A 15,974-nucleotide genomic window follows, 5' to 3' on the forward strand; every position below is an offset into this window, starting at 1 on the left:
CCTTACAGTCACTTTTATTCCCTATAGACACAATGCCAACTTAGAAATATTTGAAAATATCAAGGTGTCTTTTCTCTCTTCCAGTACTGATTTGATATGCATATTCAGTGTGCTGTTGCCAGGTGAATTTTCAAATTAGCTTATTTTGACAGGGTCTGCTGTTATTTTTAAAGATATTGATTGAATTAATATATGATTATGTGACTATTATGCTTAATGCCTTAGTAATAACCATTCCACTTTTTTCTATCTTTCTTTCTCTCTCCCTTTCTTTCTTTATTGCTTTCTTTCTTTTTCTTTCATTTTAGTTTTAGCATAGAACCAAACTATGACTTCCTCTATATATATGATGGACCAGACAGTAATAGCCCACTGATTGGAAGTTTTCAAGACAGCAAGTTACCAGAGAGAATAGAAAGCAGCTCAAATACCATGCATTTGGCTTTTCGGAGTGATGGATCTGTTAGTTACACTGGATTTCATTTAGAATATAAAGGTAAATGTGAACAGTTGATTTTAACATCATGATTTAAATTTTGAACATTTTATACAGGAGAATAATGTTGTATTGGCCATTGTCAGATGTTAGTAATATATGCATTTCTTAATGCAGACTACCTACAATTCAGCTCACAAAAGAGCTCTCACTGTAGACTTTTCCTATGAGTGGGAAGTAAATTAGCATTTTTCTAATTACTACCAAAGGAAATGTATCAGGCAAACAAATAAGCAATTAGTATACTGCAGGAGTTGGCTGAGACCACAAAATATTTCTTAAAAAACAAAGTCATTTTTTGGAAGCTGAGGATTCACTCAAATATCAGGTATTCAGAGACTACTCTCAGTGATAAAGAGAATACTCACAAATTATACTACTCACAAAGGATTTTGACAATCATGTTTCAGAAAATGTCTAAAAATATTTAAATATGTCAATATTCAGAAAAGGGTAAAGTGTGATGATGATTATAATATTTTAGAATATTTCTGCAAGTATTTAAATGAATCAATATTACAATGCTATGGATATTTATAAATATATTTTTCTTAAGTTTTATATTCAATGACTATAAGGACAAATTAGATCTTAGTTGTTTAAAGTTAATATTTTTCAGTAGTTGAGTCCATAAAGGACATACTGATAAAGGGATCATTTGAGTTCTGAAAATGCATACTTTGAATTTATTGCTTACTGCTTAGATTTTCTTTTTTTTAATTATGAAATATTTTCAATAGCTAAAAATTATACAGAATAGTAAAATAAACTTCAAAGTATTTACCATCCAACTTGACAAACATGGTGCCATATTTGCTTCAGATCTTGTTATTCTTGTTTTAATAAATATAGTATTACATATACAATTGAAACTCCTTCTGAATTTGCACTGGGAAGAAGGGTTTGTTTCCTCAGGGCTGTCAAAGGAAGTCAAGATAAATTCCACAACTTCCCATGGCATGCATGGCATGGGTTAAGGAAGGCTTTTTTAGGGAAAGGAAACACAAGTCAACCGGAAACAGATGTTTGGAGCTCTCCAATATGTCCATCATTACTTGGAAATGCTTGCCAGGGCAAGGTATCTGCTCAACACTGACATGGATTTCATTCTGATGGAAAGATTGAACCCTCTCTGGGTCTCTCATCTTACAAAGTAAGAAAATGGCCTGCTCAGTGTGAGAATATATGAGCTATTTGGTACCAAACAGTAAGGATTTAGGGTGCCAGCTATTTATTGGAGTTGTCTGAAAATACTAGCTGCTCCAAACCAGGGGATCATGGGAAAGCTTTGTGACTATGGGTTAGGAAGCACTGATCTTATGGAGAGTTGAACTTGAGCAACATGCCAAAACTCTCCCACTGGAAGAGGCTCCCCATACCATACACCAGAACCCAACTAACTGGCTATCTGGACAAAGTATAGTGAGCAGTCAAGGTCATTTTCAGACGCTCTTGATTCTTTCATGATAGTACCCTCCTAATTCTGAATTTGGGGCTTATCTTTTCCATGTATGTGCACTTGTACGTATTTTTATATTTTCCATCATGTACGCTTCCTTCATCCTATTTTCATGAAATAATTATTTTCATCATGTACATATCCTTGTGAAAATTGTTTTTCCCTTTACATTGTTTTTGAGATATATCAATGATAAAGACATGTAGATTTAGTTTGTTAATTTTTTATGATATTCCATCATATGACTGTATCACAGGCAATTTATAAATTTTTCAGATAGACACTAGGTTGTTTCAGTTTTCCACTATGAACCATGAAGAAATGACCATTCTTTTGCATGCTATCTTGAACATATCTGTGAGAGTCTTTCTAAGATATCTGTATACCTAGAAGTGGGATTACTGGATCAAAGGGTCTGACTCTCTTGAATCTAACTACACATCCCCTAATTACTCTCAGAAGATGTTGTACCAATTTATATCTCAACAGCAGAGAAAGCATTTCAGAAACTCCACATTTTTTTATTGAGATATAACTGACATATAACATTATACTATTTTGGGTGTACCTACAACATAATGATTTAATAAATGTATATATTGCAAAATGATTACCATAATAAGTCTAGGTTACATTATCACCACATATAGTTACAATTTTTTTCTTGTAATGAGAACTTTTAAGATCTATTCCCTTAGCAACTTTCAAATATAGAATACGTACGGTGTTAAGTATAGTCACCATGCTGTATATTACATCACCATGACTTACTTATCTTATAACTAGGAGTTTGTACCTGTCAGGGAGGAAAAAATTTTCCTCTGCTATTCTAGATTCTTCTGGCTGGTCTAAGAATTAAATTGACATGAGACAGATTAACAGGAGAAAATCAAACAGACGTTTAATAACATGTATACATGGGAGAAACTTAGGAAAACTGAATAACTCGCCAAAATGGCTGAAACACCCCCACCTTATATACATCTTCAGCTAGAGACAAAAGAAGATGTTGGGAGTAGTGGTTTGGGACTTCAAAGGGGAGGAAGGAAATTCATATTGATGGAAAAGCAAATGTTTGATAAATAAATGTTTGCTGGGCTATGCAGAGACAAGGGGATAAAGAGTGGACTCTGCTCTCTAGGCCCTGCTTTGTTTCCCCCACTGTACCTAGCCTGTATTCTTTGCAGATATCTCTGGTCATAGCTGTATTCTAGGAACACAACCTTTAGCTAAATTCTTTAGGCATCTAAGTAGGAGGTAAAAAGAAAGACTTTCTGAGTCTTCTGTTTCTTAAAAATAATCAGCCTAGATTAATACTCATGCCAAAGAGACACATTTTGGGGTGGTAAATTTAGCTCCCCTACATACGCTTTTATCACCTTCATCCATTTCACCCATACCCCACCCCCCTGCCCTGGGCTCTGGCACCTACCAATCTGTTCTCTGTATGAGTTTGGTTTCTTTTTTTTAGATTCCAACATATGAGTACAGTATTCGCTTTTCTCTGTCCACATTATTTCACTGAGCATAATGTTCTCAGATCCATTCATGTTGTTCCAAATGGCAGAATTCCTTCTTTTTTGTGGCTGAATAATATTCCATTGTATTTATATATACCATATTTTTCTTTATTCATCCATTGATGGACAACTTAAGTAGTTTTCATATCTTGGATATTATAAATAATGCTGCATTGAGCTTGAGGATGCAGATATCTTTTTGAGATAGTGATTTCAAGAAACTCCACATTTTTGAAAAACCAGTGCTCTTGTCACACTTGAGTTGTCAATCTCATGGACGTTAAATGTTACCTCATTGTTATTTTTATTGCCTTTCTCTACTTACTCTTAAGTTGAGTATCTTTCCTATTTTGCATACTGAAGTTTCCTTTTCTATAAACTGTGTATTTCTATCATGCACATTTTTCTAATCTGTTGCTTTTTTTATTTATAGGAAATATTCTTTATATTGTGGATATTGTTTGTCTGTTATCTTTGTTGTAATAAAAATCTTATCATCTTTGGCAAGGATTTCACTTTATTTCCAGTTTCTTTTGCTGTATAAACATTTAAAAACTCAATATCAATAATTAATCTTTCCTCTTATTCATGGTCTGTGCTTTCTATGCCTTGATTAAAAAACCTTCCTTATTATAAGGTCATAAAGGCAGTTTCTTAAACTTTTTTTTCCTAAAGTTTTAAAGCTTTGCTTTTCACCTTTAATCTCTCTTATCTATGTGGGTTTTTTTGTTTTTCTCTGTTTGTTTGTTTGTTTGTTTTTTGTAAACAAGGAATCCATAATGCTACTGCTGTCAAATATCGAGTTTCTATGTAACTGCTTCTGAATCTTCTGTTCTGTTCCACTGGCCTATTTTTCTGTCTCCAGGCCAAGACTTCTCTGAATTTTTCTACTATAGCTTTAAAATAAGGCACTACCTTATACTTCTTCAAAATTGTCTTGGTGTTTATTAAATGTTTTGAACTTTTATTTAGATTTTAGAACTAAGCCTGTTCTACCTGTTCAATTAGTTTGGGACTGTATTGAGTTTATAAATTATTTGGGAATAAATTGAAGTATATATGATATTTAATTTTCCCATCTATTAATATGGCATATTTCTCAATTTACTTATGTCTTATTCAGTGTCTTTCAATAATTTTTACAATAAAAGTTTTCTCATCTAAATTTTAAATGTCTTGTAGTTTCCATTGTAAATTGGAAATAAGTGATAAATAAGTGATATTTAAATTGTAATTAAATAAGTGATTGTAAATAAATGATATTGTAAATAAGTGATTTTTTATATTAGATTTTACTGGTTGCTGCTAATAATAAGGCCACCATGTATTCTTGCAATTACCTAATATCTAGCAAACTTGCTTAACTCTTTCATTCTTTCATTAGCTATCATAATTTTTCTTAGAGTTGTTTTTTGGGGGGAGATTTTCTATGCAAACAATAGCAGTTATGTTTCTTTCTAGGCTGTACATACTTTTCCCCTACCTACTCTGGGTAGAACTATCAGTCCATGTCAAATTGAAACAGTGATAGACATTATCCTGTGTCATTGCTAACTTTAAAGAGAAATATCTAATGTTTCACCTTTAACCATGATATTTGCTATTGGTTAGGGGCAATGTTAATGAGGACTAACATTTTTTAACTCATTGTTTTCAGGGACATTTCAAAGTTATTACATATAAAAATCATTTACCTCTATGAGTGAAGAACTTTTAGCACAACATGGTTAAATAGTCAGCCCAAAGTCATATGCAAGATTTGATTCAGAGTGGGCTCCAGAGAACACTCTTACCTAAAATGTTATACTACCTAGAGATATACTTTATCAATTATAGGAAGTTCTCCTCTATTCTTGGTTTACTAAAACTTTTTAATCATAAAGGGATTTAATTTTATCAACTGCTTTTTCATCAACTATTAAAAATATCACACAGTTTTCCTTTGTGAAACTCTTAATGTTGTAAATTATATATGTATATTTTTTAACATTGAAACATCTTTACATTCGTGAGATAAAACCAATCTATTCATTTTTGTTTGTTTTTAATTATTTTTGCTGATTAGAGTATACTAACATATTAAATTTCTGTAATTATGGTATAGATTTATTACCATCTGTTAAAAAGTGTATTATCATTGATTTATTGCCATGAGATTAGTCTATAATTTTTCTTCCTTGTAGTGTCCTTGTTTAGTCTTGACCAAAATGATACAACTGCCTAATTTGGGGAACCTTCTCGCTAAACCAAAATAGTTTGTTTAAGATAGGGATCATATGTTTCTTAAATGTTTGCTAGAACTTCCCTGTAAAACTATGGACTTGGTGATTTGAGGAAGTAGAATTTTAGTTGTTATAAATCAATTCAGGTTTTTCTACTTTGTCTTAGATTTTTTGGAAACCTTTACCTAAGAACTAGTTATTTTCATCTAAGTTTTCAAATGTATAGACATAAAAATGTTCACAGTGTTCCCTTACTTTTTCTGTTGCTGTATTTTTTATTAACATTGCTTAGTATTTTTATTAATATTGCTTTTACCTAAATTATATATTCCCTTTTATTTTCTCTAGATTTGCTTTTATTTCTTCTAATTTATTGAAATACTTAACTTATTAATTTTCAGATTTTTTTTTCTTGTCTAATATGAACTATGGGGGCCTATGAATTTTCCTCTAAGTACCACTTTAGCTGCTTTGCAAATGTTTGGGTATGTAGAGATTTATTATTATACAATTCTAAATTTGTTCTAATTGAACTACATTTTGATTTTTTCTCTGATTAAGAGTTACTTAGAAGTGCTTACAAGTCTTATAATAAATTTCAATCTATATTTAATTATGAATTTCTAATTTATTTGCACTGTGGTCAGATATGTATGATTCCAATTCTTGGCAGATCTTAAGATTTGTTTTGTGGCCTCTTATATGGTCAGTTTTTATGCATGTTCACTGTGTGCTTGGAGAAAAGAGTGTCATTCAATTTATGGGTGTAGTTTTTTATATATAATCTTTAAATCAAGCTCTCTAATTATATTTCTCAAATATTTATGCCCTTGCCATTTTTTAAAAGTCTGCTTGGCCTAGCAATTATTGAAATAGTTAGGGAAACCTATTATAATTCTTAATTTTTAATTTTTTCTTAAAATTCTAATGATTTTTGTTTTATATATTATGGGAACCTATTTTCAGGTACATATATATTTTATTTTTCTCATTTTTTTGATGTACTGAGTTTATTTATATTTATTCGCTTTTTTGATCTTATTTTGAGCTTTCTACTCCTTTTGCTTTTTCTATCCTATCAAAAGTTTCTCCTTTTATCAAAGTCATATCATTTCTTGATATTTTATTGTTCAGTTATTTGCTTATTTATTTAATATACACACTCCCATTGCTGCCACTAAATCCCTACATATATACTAAAATACAAGCTTCTTAAGAGCAAGAACTCGATTTATTTACCACTATACAATGAGTACCTTAGAATAATGCCTACACATTGTAATTGTCTGTTAATTATTTAACTGATGGATTTTGAGTTGCTTAAAGAGGTGTTTTCTATTTTAAGTCAAGACATAATTAGAATCATAACATTATTGAAATGTAAGAAACCTTAGAGACACATTCGTGTCCTGCATTTTACAAGTGAGAACTTGGCTCTTTAGGAGTAGCTACTTATATCTGCAAGGTGATAGGCTTATAAACAAGACCTGTTTAGGAAGAAAGGAAGGAAGGAAGGAAGAAAGAAAGGAAGGAAGGGAGGGAGGGAGGGAGAGAGGGAGAATGGGAGAGGGAGAGGGAGATAAAGAGAGAAGAAAACTGTAAGCAAGTCAATAAAGCTAGGTTCTATTGTGAATTAGTATTTAATAAAACATTTCCAGAGATCCATAGGATAACAGATACAGGAAGAATGCCACAAATACTACCATACTCAGGGCAGATGATGCTAATATATTACAGCATTCTTTCTCATGGAAACTGAACTTGACCTCGCAATCCTTTCTCTACATTCCAGGTAGCCATTATTAAATCCATGTAATTTAGCACTTGAGATAAAACCTATTTGCCATATCTCAGCTAAATGTATTTCCCTTCCTGTTTCCTATCTTGATCAATTTCCATGTCCCATTATTTCCAAAAAGTAAAGATTTATGCTGCCATAGGAAAAGGGACACCTATGCAATGTTTTTTTAAATAGGACAATATTGATTACTCATTATGTAATACTTTATTCTAGGTACAATGATTAACTCTTTCAATATAGTATCTCTGTCTTTCCCTTTAGCAGACACACTTATAAATGCAAAAAAAATGTTAACCAATAGCATTATGAGATAAGTATTGCTATCCCTATTTTACAAATGATGAAACTGAAAATCAGATTGTTAAAATGAATTGCATAAAATGACATGAATTATTACTTCCAATAAGAGTAAAGGCAAATAAAAATATAAGAGTACAGGCAGAGAGAAATATATAAGCATTCCATGAACTATAATTCTTCTCCTTGGACACTACAGCTACTCCCCACCATCCTCAGCTACTACACCAGTGCCCACTTACACACAATTTCATGAGGTCTTATTTTTATACTGCAGATGGTATTTCTTTACAAAATTAGTGCTGAGTTTATGATACTCTCCAAATCCAACCTAATTAATTTTCTGGACTGGCCCTCAAAATTCTCATCTGTAGGAAAATTCCATCCCCCACTTCAGAGTCTCCAGGATCTGTCTTTTCCTATCAACCTCCCTATTTCTTAAAAAATGTTACCTCTTTAATAGTCTAGTCCCTTAAAGCTAATAAAGTAGTCTTTATGTTTATTTCTGCCATAGGCAGACAAACATGTCTGAATTTTCAAGGTAAAATGTGCACCCCCCAAAATGAATTGACGTATAACTGCATGTCTTGGATAATAAGAACTATTCATCTGTCATTTGTAATTCATGTTATATACTTTGACTCTGTTGATTTCTGTTAGCACTGAAAAAGTAAAGCTGTTAAGTCCTGACTTGCTCTAAATAATGGTATTAATAGGTCTTTATTTAAAAAGCCATAGGTCCAGCACCTACCTCTATTAGAGCTCACACCAGAGTATAGTTGCCATTGCTTGTGTTCATACCTATCTATTCATCTCTCTCTTGAAGATAGACTGAATCTTATTTCTGTTTGTTTGCAAATGCATAGTAGTTGTGCAAAGCATTTGAACAGTGAACAAATGCTATAGTCAAACATCAAACAAGTACACAAGTCAAACAAGTACACAAGCTTGCTAACATGGATTCTATCAGGAATACCATTTTACATTTACATAAAGCAAATGGTGGATATGCTCCAGTGTTGTAGACAGTAGTAAACTGGAGCAAAGAAGTAGACATTTGAAGGTAAGGGGAGATGTTTTGCTAACTTGAAAGCAATGTCCCCAAAGAGTTTAAATCAGTCTCGTCTCCATTTATCTTAATGTAATTTCAATGAGATACAATATTAAGAAATTCACACTTGGATACATATTTTATTTTAAACAATGCTCTCTTTTGCATTGTTTTTGTATTAAGGCTATGTTAAATGATGTCAAGTATGTTTTAAATATTTCTAATTATAATATTTAATAAATGTGACTCATAGTAGTGATATCTATATTATTTTAACAAAATATATTATTTACATGAAGGAGAGAGAATATATACCGTCTTGTGCTACTGAAGGGGACCTCCTGGCAGCTGGTGTTTTAGATGATAGGGGATGTCAATTTTTATGCACCAAAAATCTACAGTGGAAGACTTAACAATGGTTGTTTATATATGGCATAAGTTAGCCACCTTCTCCATGAACCTTAATGTATCATAAGTTACTTTCTAAATTAACGTATGAATTTAAGGTAAGATACATCTTTTCACAGAGCAATCTATTACATTTCAGCTTTACCCTGAGGTGTTCTGCACCAATTGTTTAATTTACATTTTAGCAATGTTTTCCAAAATAAAAGAGATACATGTGTGGTTTATATTTATTTTCAAAAAGCACCGTGGGAAATCTGGCCCTCTGTGAACTATGGGTCTGCCGATAGAGAGAGCCTCTCGGGACTTATGATAATATGAGGGGACTACAATGCATACACAGCTTGAAGGGAGTTTAGCTCTGGGAGTTGCTGAACTCATGCTAGAAAGTATATGCGCATCTGCTCTATTCTGGAAATAAAAGGCAGTTGAATATTATATAGTCTGGTCACTTCTCAAAAATAAAAATAATGTATAACTTATTATCCACAGAATAACACTATTCATAATAATGGTCCCTTCACGAGTATATACCTACAAGTGGGAATAAACTTTGAAGTTTATTGAAGACTAAACTTTAACAGTAAAAATATTTATGGTTCTTCTTAGGCCAGAGAAAACGATGTATTTATAAATAAATCATTAAGTGTGAATTGAACAAACATTATTTAATTATTGTCATGCCTGATGCAAAGTATGATAAAAACTTTATAATGATATAGATATTATCCTTATTATAATAACATCTGTAAGTTTTTATTAATAAAATGAAAACAAGAACATAGTAAAGCTTTAATTTTTCCCATTGGATCTTCTTCAAGACACATTTTTCAGTGTTCTAATGTGAAACTTTTTAATTAAAATAAGCATTTACAATACTTTGCTTTCATGTGGAAAAAATTCTGAAAAATAATTTTTTTGTAAAAATGAAAACAAATCAATAGCTAAGATATAAGCTCTATTGCTTATGATCACTTCTCTCTTCCAGCAGACATCATTTAATATGCTTTATTTGGAGAATATAAAGCAAGGGACTCTTTTACCTGGGATCTATTCAGTAGGCAAACTACTATATTCATAAAATTTAATGATTCATAAAATGAATTATAAAATAAATTATTTTATTAAATTAATTATTCATTAAAATACTATCAACTTGTCTGCCTCACATTTTTTTTCTAAAACTAAAATCATCTTTCCATCTGCTTCTTAGACATTTATATAAGAATTCTCCAGATGTTCTCAAAGTTTCCAGATGTAATTGCTGTGGCATACAGGGAAATAAACAAGGGCAGTATTATTCATAGAAAGGTATTCACCAAGGATTTAAAGCAGTATGTAAACATAATAATGAGATAAATTAATCCTCTCAAAATGAGGCTAGCAATATAAAATTGTTACAAAAGCAATATTTTTAATTTGTCAACCATGTTTCCCTTTCCTCAAAAAGTAGGAAGTTTGTATTATATTACAGATTCACTGATATGTCACTGAAAATTTGGGGAAAACTTTAAAGAAGGAAAAAAGCAAACTTTTCAAAAGATGAATGTTAGGCAGTTAGACTTGTCAAAGAGATTAATCCTTTTAAATAGTAATTTCAATCCTTCCTTTTCCCTCAAGGGATTTAGTTCAGTTTCATGAAGGACAGCTGTAAGTGTTAGGTTGCTGTTCTGCCTAAAAATTACATTGCGTTTTCCTCCTTATTTAAGAAAAGGATCAATGTCAGGTTTTATTCCTAAAAATTAAACAAACCAACCTCTGCAACACCAAATCCTCATTCTTAGTGATCAAAGAACCTACTGGTTCTTTCCTTAAAATAGTATCATATGCATATTTTATCTGGGAAGAAATATAATTCCTTGAGCTGGGGAGCAATTTTTTATTGAAATCTGAATTCGATATATGGGATACAAATTTCTTGTGCTGCTGTGTGTATGCACGTGTGTACGCCTTTGGGAGATCAAGTTATTTAGTTTTGGAGTGAAGCTCAGAAATCAGGTTTATCTGACTTACAAACTCTAGTACAACTTCTCCCCTTCATGTCTCTCATCTCCCTTTCACGTAGTCTGCTCATTATCCCTCAATGCTCAGGTTAGATGTCAGTTCTTCAGGAAGGTTCTGAATGCTTCTCCTTATGCAACACACATCACAATCACAAGTATTTATTTAGTTATTTTCTTTATAGACTGTAAAAGCCATGAGGGCTAGAATATTTTTTCATTGTCCACTGCTGCATTTCTGGTGTTAGTTGGATAATGGGCTCTTAAGTATTTGTTGGAAAGAAGGAAGGAAGGAAGGAAAGTGGACCTTTTTCATTCTTCTGGTATTCTAAATATTAAAATCATGTAAATGTTTGTTTCCACTATTTCCTCTTTTTTTTTTTTTGGCTGCATTGGGTCTTCCTTGCTGCTCATGGGCTTTCTCTAGTTGTGGCGAGCAGGGGCTATTCTTCGCTGCAGTGCGCATGGTGGTTTTCTCATTATGGTGGCTTCTCCTGTTGTGGAGCACTGGCTCTAGGCACCAGGGCTTCAGTAGTTGTGGCTCGTGGGCTCTAGAGCACAGGCTCAGCAGTTGTGGCAAACGGGCTTAGTTGCTCCGTGGCATGTGGGATCTTCCCGGACAAGAGCTCAAACCCATGTCCCCTACATTAGCAGGCAGATTCTCAACCACTGTGCCACCAGGAGAGTCACCCACCACTTCCTCTTTAGTTGAATTCAGAGAAGTCTTGTGAAGTATTTTTTCCTAAAGCATAAATTTCTCATCATTTCCTATAAATGTTGAAGCACTTTGAACTCTGCAAACTTTAATGAATGGAATAAAAATGTTTTTTCTGTTAAAATAAATCAGATTTTGATATATTATAACAATATGATTTCTGTAATAGCTGAACACCAAAATATTGTTGACTTAAATTCCAGTGATTCCACGAGTCCTATCCAAAGATACACCCACCACCTGAATTCCCATTAATATAAATTCTAATGTAGAAAATCACATTTGTTATCTTGAATTTGTGATGGCCCTTACATTGCTCATCTCTCTTATTTCTTAAGTAATCTATAATAATAATAATAAAATGGAAATATTAAGGTGTTACCCAGATCTGTTAACAACACAGTGTTCTACTACTTATTTACCAAAATGGATGAACTAATCTGTTTCTCTACATATTTTCAAAATATTCTCTCAGTCTCTCTAGTTTACTACCTGCATCCACAGAAAACAGTTCTTTGTTGTGAATGGACTTTACTTTTCAATTTGTATGTTACTAGTAGCTTTGAAAGTTCTTGGCTTTGACATAGACTCTCTGTCCAAAAAGATCATAGTTTGGATATTATAAAGATTTTGTGACTCTGTTTTACTGGGCAGACCTCTGACAGAAATGTGGGGAATGAGGTAGGTTAAGAGAAATGGTATCAGGGCAGAGACATAGAGGCTTTTACTTTCTTCCTAGTGATGAACTGAGATCAACATAGGCAGTAGTACTGTATCTATGTTCAGTCACACGGAATGAGTGTACATCATTTGGGAGAAAGATCTTTTAAATAATGAAATATTAAATAAATAAGTTCTTTTCCAAAATAATTCATTTAAAATACTTATGCATGGATTATAGCACATAATTTATAATAAACCACAAACCCCTGTTTGACTATAAATATTAGATACTGATTTTAATGAAAAGACCAATGAAGAATTTTATCTTTTATAAATCAATGTGAATTAGCAAAACGTCAGATATGGTTAAGGACTACTTTGTACTTTGAGCCCTCAAACAGAGGCAGAAAGGGTGTTGGTGCTTTCTGTTTATCTAGAGGTAGAAATGAAGAAATATTAAAAGTTTCAGAGAATATTGTATTTTAAAATAATTAATTTTATATCAACATTGTTTTACAGCAAAACTCCGAGAGTCCTGCTTTGATCCAGGCAACATAATGAATGGCACCAGACTTGGAATGGATTTTAAATTAGGGTCAACAGTCACCTATTACTGTGATGCTGGTTATGTTCTTCAAGGTTATTCAACACTCACCTGTATCATAGGAGATGATGGAAGACCTGGATGGAATAGAGCCTTACCCAGTTGTCATGGTAAGAAAATACTTTTTGGCTGAGTTTTTATTATTAGAAAGAATCAAGAAATGTTTAAACCCGCTTCTGTTTTTTTTTTTAAATCAACCATTTAAAACACAATCTACAAGTGTGGTATAGGAAATGTAGAGATTTTATCAAGGATTTTAAAATTGGATTCTGAAAAGAAATGGTTTTGAAACAATGCTCATATCCCCAGGTGTCTCTAAAGCAATGTGCACATTATAGTATGCCAGCTCTCTGAGAGCAGGGACATTGACTGTTCTGTTCATTTGTGTGCCCTCAGGATTTAAAGGAGTACCTGAAACTTCAGGTACTCAAGAAATACTGACTGAGTAAATGAGGAACAGACACACTGAAACTGACATTTCAACAAAAGTAGATAAATGCAATAACAAATATTATCAAAAATCAGTGATAAATCTTTATCTGAAATAGGGATATAGAAAAGTAGACATTTTTCCTAAGAATAGGTTGTCTAAAAACAATGACCAAATTGGAGCTACTCAGGCAGCTCCAGCAGCATGAGGAAGACCCAAGGGCACAAAAAGATGGAGAAATACCTAAAATTAGTTTCAGTAACATATCAGATATGAACGTTGCCAGATCTGCTACAGCTAGAGTTACTACAAGACCAGTACATCAGCTTCAGTGCGCTGAAGGATCTGACAATGATCATAACCAGGAGAAGATCACTTATCTTAGAAAAAAATCTTAGGAAAAATATATTCAAGCAGAGATTTAATATCTTTGAGATTAAGGCAGTTAAAAGAGGCACCTGAAACAGAAACATCACCTTCACTTGGGATATGGAATTTGCTAAGCAGTTAGCCACAATAAATGAACAGCCCTTTCAGAATGGTTTTGAACAGATGATCTAGTGGACAAAAGAAGGGAAACTGGGAGTCCCCAGTTAAAAATGAAGCAGGTCTTAATGATGATGGTTCAGAAATTCATGGATATATATTTCTGGATAAATAACTGGAGGATTTTCCAAAATAAGGGCCAATCCACCACTTCATAAAGCTGGTTTCTTGTGGCCTTTCCAAAAACCCATATCAGAGTGTTACACAGAAGTGGAACATAGAGTGGTTTAAAAATTATTTTTATGAAAAACAAGTCATTCTCAAGGAAAGTTACATACAACTCAGTTGCAGACCCTGGTAATTTTAATTTCAAGCTCTTGGAAATGGGTATTATAACTAAATAAAACAATTTTACTAGTAAAAACCTAATACTGCATGTTCAAAAATCGCATACTTATACATAACTCTTTTTTTTTTTGGCTAGAAAACCAAGTTTTTTGCTTTTTTTTTCATTTTGAAGTTGAAATGTGCAGTGTATCAAAATTAAGGATTTTGACAAATCTAAAAGTCATGTGACATTTAACAACTGTATTGAATCCTCAAATCTTTGGCTTTTCATTTATGTGTCTTTTTAATTGATATCCCATTGCAATCAACTTTACTAATAAGCACTATCATCTTATTGGTAGTCTCACTGTTGCTAGTGAATCAGTAATACATATACATATGTCCACTCTTTTTTAGAGTCTTTTCCCATATAGGCCATTACAGAGCACTGAGTAGAGTTCCCTGTGCTATATAGTAGGTCCTTATTAGTTACCTATTTTATATATAGTAGTGAGTATATGTCAATCCCATTCTCCCAATTTATCCCTGCCCCCCTTACCCCCTGGTAACCATAAGTTTGTTTTCTACATCTGTGACTCTATTTCTGTTTTGTAGATAAGTTCATTTGTACCCTTTTTAAAGATTCCACGTATAAGTGATATCGTATGATATTTGTCTTTCTTTTATAACTGTTTATTATTGAAGATAGAGATACAGTGCAAAATACAGTTTAGTGAGGAAAAACAGTGATATCACCATGGGAAGTTACCACAGACTCCCTAGTCAGTTGAATGATCCTAACACATTGTACAAAATTGACATGGGAATGATATCATTCAGGGCAGATTTTCCAAACTATGGGTCACCACCAGTGAGTCATAAAATCAATTCACTGGATTGTGACTACCATTTTTATAATTGATATAACATTGAATAAAATAAAATAAAAGATAAAGACAAAAACATTATAATTCAAAGAACGTAGTAAAGATATTGTTTTCTGGAACTATTTTCAGTTATATATATAGAGATAAATAAAATACAGTAAATAAATATATACCCATATTTGAGTGTGTGTGCATGTAGGTGTGTATGTATATGTTTTCAATTATATAAAGTGTATGTATTACTGTGAATTTCAGTGGAACAGGAAAAACCAGCAACTCTGATCTGATGATTAAAAGTTTGGATTTTGGGGGTCTAATACACATGGTAATTTTTCTTAGTTATATAATGTATTCACCCATTTGAATTATATGTGTGTGATTTCTGAGTTACACAAGTCATTTGACCTCTCTAAGCTTATTGTCTCTCATTTGTAAAACATGGATAATTGAAATCTTTGCTTCAGAATGTTGTTATAAGAAATTAGGAAAAGATAGGTAGCTACTAAATGGTCATTCTATTAATATCCGAACAATTGGTTAATTCTTGAATTAATGATTTCATCTATCAGAAATTAAAGGGACTCAGTTTTAGTTTTAACATTGTGAAAATA

General features: G+C 32.4%; 1 protein-coding gene and 1 pseudogene across 4 annotated transcripts in view; both read left to right on the plus strand.

The window, feature by feature from the left end:
* The window catches only part of CSMD3 (CUB and Sushi multiple domains 3), a gene marked incomplete at both ends in the record, with an annotated part of 1,109,686 nt that overhangs the window by 833,298 nt on the left and 260,414 nt on the right, over positions 1 to 15,974 (plus strand). For all 3 annotated transcript variants that reach the window (XM_082600704.1, XM_082600705.1, XM_082600706.1), the window contains 2 exons: positions 309 to 496; positions 13,149 to 13,343. In XM_082600704.1, coding sequence (XP_082456830.1) covers positions 309 to 496; positions 13,149 to 13,343 — 383 coding nt within the window. The remainder of the gene's footprint in view (positions 1 to 308; positions 497 to 13,148; positions 13,344 to 15,974) is intronic.
* LOC309791793 (small ribosomal subunit protein mS31-like) lies at positions 13,831 to 14,846 on the plus strand (annotated as a pseudogene). Its single transcript has one exon. The product of its transcript is annotated as a small ribosomal subunit protein mS31-like (transcript).

The sequence above is a fragment of the Mesoplodon mirus genome (assembly GCF_964341445.2).
Source record: "Mesoplodon mirus genome assembly, chromosome: 16".
Classification (NCBI taxonomy): Eukaryota; Metazoa; Chordata; class Mammalia; order Artiodactyla; family Ziphiidae; genus Mesoplodon; species Mesoplodon mirus.